Source organism: Centruroides sculpturatus, unplaced genomic scaffold (genome assembly GCF_000671375.1).
Source record: "Centruroides sculpturatus isolate CEXI.00-Female unplaced genomic scaffold, Cexi_2.0 scaffold424, whole genome shotgun sequence".
Taxonomy (NCBI): Eukaryota; Metazoa; Arthropoda; class Arachnida; order Scorpiones; family Buthidae; genus Centruroides; species Centruroides sculpturatus.
The window spans coordinates 559749-570858 of NW_019384695.1; the positions used below are offsets into that span (position 1 = coordinate 559749).

At 30.7% G+C, this 11110-nt stretch overlaps 1 protein-coding gene across 1 annotated transcript in view; it reads left to right on the plus strand.

Moving 5' to 3' along the window:
• LOC111627416 (transcription initiation factor TFIID subunit 2-like) overlaps positions 1–11110 on the plus strand; it is a gene marked incomplete at its 3' end in the record, with an annotated part of 72392 nt that overhangs the window by 17133 nt on the left and 44149 nt on the right. The window contains 6 exon segments of the mRNA XM_023370983.1: positions 1679–1906; positions 1979–2169; positions 2620–2806; positions 2873–2889; positions 7236–7301; positions 8431–8563. Coding sequence (XP_023226751.1) covers positions 1679–1906; positions 1979–2169; positions 2620–2806; positions 2873–2889; positions 7236–7301; positions 8431–8563 — 822 coding nt within the window.

The window sequence follows — 11110 nt, forward strand, 5'->3', positions numbered from 1 at the left end:
TGAAGAGGTTTATTAGCTAATAATTTTTCAATATTTGGTGGCAACAATTTAATTTTAATACACAAAAGTTGACACAAAACTAAAAGAACAAGTGTAATAAACACATAGGTTAGGTATTAACAGCAGTGTGGCACAGAATAAACTCTGACTCGAGTCAGAGTTTATTCTGCATTTGACCAATCATGTGGCGTTTGGCATTATTGGTAACATTGCGCTTGGTGACAGCCGACTGCTACTGTGGGCAGACAAATTCAAATGCGTTGGCAGGCCACTTTGTGGCCTGTGGGCCTGGGTTTGGGCAGCCTTGATTTAGAGCTATACAAATATAAAGCTTTCTATATTGTGTTCATTTTTTAACATTATATTACTGAATTTAAATTACAGTGGATGATTGGTTAACGAACATAATCTGTTCTAGACTTTGTTCGCTATTCAAATTGCTCAATTTACTGTAGATTTTTACGGGAATTTGATTAATTTGTTCTGGAGACCCCCAAAAATAAAATATATATACTTTCTTACTATATTAATTTATATGTAATAATAAAAATATATATATGCACAGTCTTGCATTTTTATTAGTCATGTTTTTTCCATTTGTGAGTGTTAAAGAATCTGTCTAATGTCAATTGCTTTTCTCTCTTCTTCAGAATTTTTCAGAAGTAATTAATAGCATTGTAATTGTAGAAATCCCCAGCCTATTAACCTCAACCTGGTTTAGATGTCATTCTAAGATCATTGTTCTGACTTCTTCATAAGATCTTTAATAGCAGATATCGGCATTAATCCTCTTTTTCAGAAGAAAACATATCTTGCCGAGTTTCTTGGTGTTCTTCATTCAAGAGTTCTTGGCGTTCTTCATTTAAGAGTTCTTGGCGTTCCTCATTCAAGAGTTCTTGGCGTTCTTCTGTCGTCAGATCTGTTTCAGGTTCCATTATGAAATTTTCAATGTTCTTTATTTCTTAGATGTAATTTTAATTACTCTTTCAGCTGCATGAATCTTCTTGATTATACTGTATCTTTCTTAGATAAGATTTAACCTCTGCTTACTGTAGACGTATACTGCCCAGCAACATCAGACATCTTCTGCCCACTCTCTACCTTTGTTATTATTATACTCTCACCTTTCAAAAATAAAAACTGACACAAAACTTAACGAGTACCTACCTGACAGTCTCGCAAATACTATAAAAAAATTGTTTCTGTCAGAAAAATAAAAGGCTGGAATTACAAGGGAGAGTTTCGAAGTTTGGAGAAATACTATCCGACCAGTATTTACTGGGTTGAGCGTTGATGCTGACATTTCCTGCACTCCGAAAAGTTTTGAATTGTTGATTGAAGACAAGGGAAGACCAATCGGTATTCATTATTTTATGTCGCTTCTTCTTGTTTGTTCAGTGAGGTGTTTGTTGTTCGAACATAAAAATCTTTTATGAAAGTGTTTGTTAACTGATCACACACTGTATTTTTAAGGTAGTATTTTATTGACATAATTTTACATTGTTATATGTAGAATATGTTGGGCTGCAATATTTAATGTTCTTTGTAGTAACTAAAATATTTCTAAGAGTATTTTAAGTATTTGTTATCTAGAATATTATAGAAATTTTAAATCTTTAAAGTATTAAATGATAAGTATGCATAAATCCATAATTATAATTTAATAATTTTCTTTTAGGATCTACAAGATGTAATAGCATATGAACAAAAACATGATGGTATAATATTAGACTGTAGTGCTATGCCTTCTGGATCTGTTTCAAATTCTGGAAAAGAAGGGAGTTTCTATTTTCCAACTAAACATTTACATACAACTTCACCTAAATATAATCAGATACTATGGAAAAAATCTCATTTGGTTATTCGGATGTTAGAAGACAGGCTTGGGAGAGAATTATTATTACAGGTTAGAATAATTGTAAGATGATAATTTACTTTTTAAGTAATACTAATTACAGGAATTTACTCTTTTTTTTAGGTTTTTAATAAGCTGTTGTCTTTAGCAAGTTCAGCTGCTCAACAGAAAGTTACTAGTAATGTTTGGTTTAACATGTTACATGTTTTTGGAATTAAACTTTTTATGAAATTATATATATTTTTATTATAGTTTCAGAAAGCTATTTTTACTGTTACTGGAAAAGATATCAAGACTTTTCTTGAGCAATGGGTGTATCCTTTATATAAAATACAGTTATTAGTAGAAATTAATTATTGGGCTGCAGTTTTCAAATTGCAGATCTATAAAGTCCCACTGTCTTTCCTTAATCTCAAGGACATCTAGACTAGCTTTGGAAAACTTATGAGCCAAAGGCCTTGATTATACATGAATACTTGAACTATACATGAATTTTTGGTCTGAACTGGAAGTCGCATGGTTTCAATTCAAAATTTTTACCTTATCTCAAGAACAGAGTTAAGTAGATGAAAACCAGGACCAAATATGGAAAGTTTAAGGACTGGAGATTCCAATTAACTATGTATGAACTTTCAGTCTTGACCAGAAGTCACATGATTTTTTTAAATTAAAAGATGGTTAAAAATTGCAGTCCAACATTGTGATGATGTCACAATAAATAATTGCTCATTAACTATTAGATTTCACTTAACTTTTTATATTAGAAGACAAGGTGGTCATGCAAAATTCCATGGCACTTTCATTTTTAACAGAAAGCGAAATACTGTTGAATTAGAAATTAAACAACAGGATCTTCAGTCCAAAGGAATTAGAAGATACGTGGTTAGTAAATTTGAATATTATTTATCTTTAATTAATGATAGAGTAATACTTAAGAATCATTATAAAAAAGTTCAATTAAGTAAGTATAAATATTCTTTTAAAAATAATCTGAACTAAATACTGCACCTTTAACAGTGGGGTTTGAGAAGAATGTTAATGTTTTAACCCAATTAATGGGTCATCCTAAGTTGTCAAAATTGGAGTTTGACTTGTTTGAGTCTGAGGATGACCATTAACCAGGTAACATTAACCATTGAAAACATTAGCATTCTTCTAGAATCTCATTGTTATAGGTATAGTAATTAGTCCAGCTAAGTTACCACAGTGGATAGTATAGCATCTTCATTAACCTGATTATTTATTGGGCTGCAATTTGAAAAAATTGTAGACTTATAAATTTCCGCTGTCATCCTTCTACTTGTCTGACTTTCCTTAATCTTGAGATTGGTGTTAGATAAGTGAAATTCAAGACCAGATATGGAAAGCTTAGGGGCAGGAGGCTCGAATTAACTATATATGAACTTCTGATGCAAACCTGAAGTCATGTTATTTCAATTCAAAACTTTTCCCTGAAAGCAGTTAATAGATGATTGGCATGACTTCATTGCTAATGGAAAAGTATGATGTACTGTACAGGAGCAAGACACTACAGTACTAATTTGAAGTGGAGAGCATATATTTTAAATAAAAAAATTAAAGTTATGATTAAAAATTGCAGCCTGGCATTGTGACAATGTCACAATAAATAATTTTTCGTAATAAATNGTGGAGAGCATATATTTTAAATAAAAAAATTAAAGTTATGATTAAAAATTGCAGCCTGGCATTGTGACAATGTCACAATAAATAATTTCTCATAATAAAATTGTTTTTATTGCAGAAATACAATGTAATATACATAAAATCATAAATGCAAAATTTTGTCAGTTTCTGGAATTTGTAGTCTAGTATTACTTATCAGAAATTTCTTAGAGTTTTGTAATTATAAATTTAAAAATGTCATTAAAAGTACAAATATAGTTTAATTATGTTAATTTTATGTAAAAAAATATTTTATAAGTGATTGTTTCAAAAACAAAATTAATCAACTAATAAATTTGTTAAGTAAACAAAATAATCACTAGTAAAAACTGGTTAATTTTAAAGAAACTACATAAAAAAACTAAAATCCATCAGAAATGGTAAAAAATTTATTTTAGTGAATGGTTTCCTCCATTTTCATGCTCTTAACATTTTAATTTCAAACTGCACAAGATGTAATGTTTTGATTCAAAATACACAGGCTCATTGATTGATGGAGTGGGAACCTTGGTAATCTCATAGACCATGTGATTATGAAATAATGAAACAGTTCTTCCAAGCTAATGGAAACAAATCTGCATCCTTGAAAATTAATGGCTGTATTTTTTGTAGTGGCTTTATATATTTCTAATAGTTTCAAAAATCTAAATTGAGTTCTATTATGTGTGCAATGTAGAATTTGGGTACTATTAAAAGGTATCTCAGTTTAGGTTGCTGGCATAAGTGGCCAAGGCAGTAGAAGCCTAAACACCACTGTAACTTACAGGAAAGACTTCATTAAATACCAGAAGAAATTCTATTGGATACTGAGGTTTCAAAAACCTAAGAAAGAAACACACTCTGTGACCCAATTAATAACTTGGGATGATATCTCTCCCCTTGAGTTTTTGTTGGTAGTATTAAAAAAAGTCTTCATATGTGCCATCATCCAAACCCTGTTTAGAGTGTTCTATGCTGGATATGGAGAAGCTCATAAAAGGTCTTCTGGATTTCCAGAAGGAATATTACAGACGGAAGATGCATTTCACTATGAAGAATATTAAACCAAGCAAACATGATACAATGTTTTGGAGAAACATAATTAAAAGCAAGGACTGGATAAGAGGTAATGAAGTTATACTTTTCAGGGTTGACAAGAACAAATAGATTGTTTTAATGAAGAGGAAAATGTACAAGAGTATCCTGCAACTATACATCGATGAAACTGAATGTGAAAGTATGGAAGCTATCTCTATTCCCTGCAATCTAGGGTCAAAAGATTCTCATGTTCTCACCTTGGTAAACAGGCTAGTGGTAGAAAGAATTCCCCTGATGTTCCTAAATTGTTTGCATTTGTAAAAACACAAGAAAATGCACAAGCTAAGACTGATTCTTGATAAAGTTATGTCTCCCACCTGCAAGTTAGAAAAAGCCCTACATAGCCTCCTTAGTATGGACATCAAAGGCTACAGGTATAATGTTGTCAACTCCATAGAACTAGTTGGTGAGTTTAGGCAAATTTTCTCTGTAGAATACTTTATTGTATTATTGGAAAGCAGAAAACCTGAAGCAGAGCTCAGAAGGAGCCCAAAAACGTTTGTTTACATTTAATCGTGGATTTTGTTGCTGGGTATCTGGAGTTTTTTTGGAGGCGTGTTATATTATAAAAGAAACATCACAACTGATCTGAGATGAAGTCACACCAACTGCTGTATAATATCTGACTATTTTCCAGATATTATAATTTTAATTACTGATTGATGTGTTCCTAGAGGGAGGCATTAGGTGCCATTTCATATTAAATTTAATAATTATAATATTTAATTAATTAATTTAGAATAAACTGGAAGAAAAGAATCGGCCCGAAGTAGGACTCAAACCCGCAACTCCTGCTTACTGTGTGGATACGTTGCCAGTTACGCTACCCGGCCCTTCGGTCTGATCTCTTCCAGTATATATAAGCCTAATGTATAACCATCAACAGTTAATATGAGTGCCTTGAGTGGATGTTTCTGGCTGAGGGCACAGGTGTGTCCCCAGTTGGTACTGTATTTTAACTTAATTAACTATCGATGGTTATACATTAGGCTTATATATACTGGAAGAGGAGATCGGATTGAAGGTCCAGGTAGTGTAACTGGCAACGCATCTGCACAGTAAGCAGTAGTTGTGGGTTTGAGTCCTATTTCGGGCCAATTCTTTTCTTCCAGTTTATTCTAAATTAATTAATTAAATATTATAATTATTAAATTTAATATGAGATGGCACCTAATGCCTCCCTCTAGTGCCAAATTTGTAATTCATAATTAATATTTTCAAATTATAGTCCAATTATTTATGGCAATCATGGGTGTCTACATTCCCTTATATTTTACTGTTGTCTTGTACTGTAACTAGGGTTTTTGATCCAGGAATTTGTGGAAAATTTCAAGTTTTCTTGTCTGAAATCTTGGGAAGAGCAGGACTATAAAATTAAAATTTATAAATCTGAGACAGAAAAGTGTTGAATTTATTATAATTTTAAATTTCAGTGTAAAGAGTATTGTATCATAAAGTTGATTTGAAATTTTATTACAAATCACTGGAACTGTTTAATGGTTACAGTTAATGTAACGTGATTTCTTATTTTTCATATTGATTTATGTTTCTTTTAAACATAAAATATAGATATAATCCCCAGAACATCTTCCTGGTTGACATTTTTCTAGTAGCATACAGTTTAGTTTTTAATACTTAAAACTTCATATAATGTATATATTGCTGGCTAGATGGCTGAGATAATTAAGGTCTCAGCTTGCTGTTTTGAGGATTCAGGATTGAATCTTCAAAACAATTCCATAAATTTTTTTCTATGGATGGTATGTCCTAGATATGTAGAGCTCTGTCTTTCATCATTTTGACTGCTGTATTGTGGGCTTTGCCAAACTTATGATTGATCCAGAAAAAGCTTTTTTCTCACAGGGTGGAAACAGTCAAAAATAAAGAAGAATGCATGTGTTTCTGAATACAATGTTTTTCCATGGATGTTTACATAATAAAAGCTTAATTTTAACAGTTGACAAAATGTGAAAAATCTCACATTGCATTCCAAAACTGAAATCCTACTTTTGACTCAAATGTTATGCAATAATAATTTAAATCATGTATGAATGTTACTTTATAATATAAAAATCCATTTTATATTAATTAGAGATTAAAGAAAGAAGCAAATAAAACAAAACATTGTACATTCAAGTTAGTACTGTCATTTTAATTGTATAAAACATTTAGTTGTCAAAATTAACTTTGTAGTGATGACGAGAGCAACAAGTTTATAGCTTACTAGGATTACAAATATCACTTTTCAAGTGTTAACCATGAAACTTCTTTGAAATGATGATGATATAGATAGGGAATAATTACAGGAAATTGGNCCAATTGTTAGGGAGTGGGGATTGGCAGAAATAAGAAGTTATTATTTGTTTGAATTTAAGCCACACCCTAATTTTATGTTTTAAAAATTGGATAAAAAGTATGACTTAAATTTGAAGTAATAAGGCATTTCTTTAATAATATCCAGTGTGTTTAGGAAAGTTATAGATTTTGGGAAAAAACTGAGGAGAAAAATTATTATTGTTTTTTTTATTTTAAGAATTAAGCTTTTAAAATTATTTTTATACATAATAATGATTATTTGCATGAATTTATAATTCTGATAACATTTATTTTACTTTAATAGAAATAAAAAGAAGAAAATTCCTCTTTGTACAGGAGAAGAAGTTGATATGGATCTTAGTGCCATGGAGTAAGTATTTTATGAGACTCATTATAAGTTGAATTTAAAATGTTTAAATTGCTTTTTTTGTGAGAATCTGCTATTGATAAAACTAATTTGTCAATATAAAAGGAGAAAATAAATCAGACTTTAGTTTTTTCTTAGAAAATAAGTTTATTTCCTTAAAATGTAAACATCCAATCACCCTATTTTTAGTTTAATGCCACATGATTTCTGGATTACACTGATTTATAATAATGCTACTAATTAGTTAGCTGGCTGCCATAGTGAGAGTTACAGGCTGTTGGAATTGTCTCCAATTGGTTCCATGAGCAACCAATATGGTTATATCTAAATTAATAGTTCTGGAAGTGAAGTTTGGATGGATATTTTGGTAGTATAACTGGTAACATGTCCATATGTCATACAGGGGTTACAGGTTTGAGTTCTGCTTTGACCTTTTAAATTAATTAATAAATTTATCAAGAGATGGCACTTAATTCCTGCCTCTAGGCCAAATTACTTAACATTTAATTATTAATAGTTATTTATCTTGAAGTTCTGATTATGCAAGTATTGCAGTAGATAGGACTCTGTTATTCTGTTATATTTCATTTAATCTGTGCATTCAGGAAATTCTTGTTTAGTTGTAATGATTGACTTTCAAGGATTATTAGCAAAAACATCAGCACTGTATTTATAGTAAGAATTGTGTTGCAGTAGCATAATGCTTCTGTGCTTAATTTTATGGGCTCTAGAACACTGACAATGTCCTCCAACAATTGAAATTTCAGTTTGGAAAACTTAACCAAGTATTTCAAATCAATCAGTGGCTTTTGCATAGCAAAGTGTAGATCAGAGAAATGCTAAAGCATAGTTAGCATGCTACTTCACTTCATTTAGGAGTCCAAAAGCAAACTCAGATTATTTTTTTGCTTGTAGTTGTATATTTTAATAAAGACACAAACACACGCATTTTTCTCCTTCAAAACCAATGGTCACCAAACTTTTATTGCTCATTGTTTCTGTCTGGGTAATGCTCACATATTGTATGTTTATTACATCCATATATAGAAATCAAAATTATTAGAACAACTAATATTAAAACAAATTTAATACATATATTTGTCTATATTTGTATGATTATATTTTTTATTAGTGCAGACTCACCAGTGTTATGGATAAGAATAGATCCAGAAATGCATCTGATGAGAGAAGTGGTAATGGAACAACCAGATTATCAATGGCAGTACCAGTTAAGATATGAAAGAGATGTCACTGCACAAATTGAAGTAAATAGTTTTTAATTCCTTTGTTTGAAATTGTTGAGAAATAAACTAAAAATAAATCTTTATTAAAGTAATTGCTTCATGAAAAGAACTTTTACTTATTAATTTATGTTGGATCATTTCAATAAATCCAGCATTTTTTGTTACTTTTTTTATTTTTCATATATTAAAAAGTACTATCTAGTAACTTAAAGAATTATTATTTTTAAAAAATTTAATGATAATTTAATATAATTTTAAATTATCATTAAATTATTTATTTGTAATTTTCATAAGATTATAGGAAACATTATGTTGTCTTTTTTGATAATAAGATCATCTATTTTTTCTTAATTTTTATAAGTTAAAACAATATAATTTTTGAGATTATGTATGAACATTTATATGGTGTACAAATTTTGTAATGCAGAGTAATAAATTAATATGAAAAAAGTTTAAATATGCAGTCAAACTTCTGTATAATGAATTGCTCCAGGAAAGAAAGAACTTGATAGATATCTAGTCATCAAGGTAGCAGCCTACCACTCTGGGGACCTGGGATTAAATCTGGATGGGTTGAAAAACCTCAGGAAATTTTCTGGGATGGTCCATTCAGATATGTCAGGCCTCCTGAAAATCACTAAGCCCTCGTTACCTGACTGTCCTATTGTGGGCCTGGCCAAACTCATAATGAGCTTGCTGAAAAGGCCCCTTAGTGCCCACCAGGAAGAAAGAGTTTAAGAAAGAAATATTCATTATATAAAAAATTCATTAAGTGGGAAGTGCTCTAGTAAAGAAAAAAAAAACAGGTTGCTCTAATAATGATTTATTCTCCATGAAAATAGAGAGGTTGCGGCTGACGTTTTCATCACAAAAATGTGAATGTTGGACGTCGAGTGCCATAATCTGGCAAGTCTAGAAGGTTGACAATGGCATTTGCTACGTCTAGCGTGGTGGGTAGAAGTTCAGCTTAAACTTCTTTATTTTTTTTGTGTTTGGGGTTAAAATTATTATGTATTTTATTAAAATAATGATTACTTAAGCATTTATGGATAATATTGTAAAGAAACAGATGATTTTAATCCAGAAATTTAATTATTCAGTTCTTTTGCAAGTGATGCGAAGTGCCTATAGAATTTACATATATTTGTGTTCATAATAACTTATCATAATTCTGTAGGATTAGGGTTGTTCTTTCACAGCATCTTCTACCATCAACAGTGTAATATGTTTGTAAATTTTCTAAAAATAAGTTCCCAAGCTGCTTTCAGATTTACATAAGCCATTACTTCCATCAACAAAAGTATGAGGTAGTCCTATCATCCTATTGTATGGTAGGAGACACGACGCTAATTAAAAATAATTATTTAGTGTTATTAAACATTCCATAAATACTTTAAAATAGTTTAATTTGTTTATTTACCTTCACTGGTAACATTCGTCATTAAACATTTCTGCCATTTTTCAACAATATCCCACGAGTCAGTGTGTGACATGAACATGTGGTACAATGTGTTTTACTTGGAGTTCAAACATAAAACATGTACTTCTGCTTGTTGTACAAGTTCAATGTTTGAACTTCAGCTGCAAACTCTCTAGTGTCTTTGTACTTACTTTAATAATAAAATAAACTCTTTTGTTTGATTTTTTCATATAAATTGCATGCATAAGATGTAGCAATCTTTATTGAAATTGAGAAAAAATTTAAATATAATAATTAGAAATAAATAAATTAATATACAATGTTCCGGAAGAAAAGATTGATCCTGAGCAGGATTCAAATATGCAACTCCTGCTTATTATGCAGATGTGCTGTAAATTACATTACTCAGACCAATCTTTGCTTTCAGACAAAAATAATTTAGAAGATACAACCATCCAGATCACTATAATTAGAAATAAAAAGCCTCTGATTGTTAAATTTAACACAAAATAGCAGATTAATTGCTTACCTTTAGTCCAGATTATGTAATATTTTATAATTATTTAGCCATATTAGTCTGATTTAAGATCTGGCAGTATCTAATAAACTCCCAACAACCTTTAAATAACCAGTAAAATATTTAAAAATACTATTACAAACATTTTCAACCGTTATTTCCAGTCTTTTTCAGGTTAAAAGTTTTGAGATTCGAATAGCAGTTGTGCTTGAAGATTTAAACTGTTTTTAGAACATATAAACAGTCATACCCTATTAAAATTCAATAAAAAACGCAAAAAAACAGCATCTAAAATAGTATAAGAGAAGCCAAGTTCTTCACGGTAAGCCTTAATCCTATCCCTCTCCATGAGGGGGGAATTTCAACATGTATATTATGTGAGACTAATCGGGGGTAGGATGTTTACGAGGATGTCCCTCTCCTACCACTTACTCGACTCAAGACCTTGAGGTCCGGTCTCGCTTGTCTAAAGGATGGGAAAAAAGGGTTAGGAGAAAGGATCGTTAGATTCTTTCACCTGTCAGGTTCTGACACCAATCTATCAATTTATCGCGGATAGATACGCGGATGGATGGGGAATTATCACGAGCGATCTCGTCGAGGACTTCGGGTTCAGTATGGAGTGGAAAAT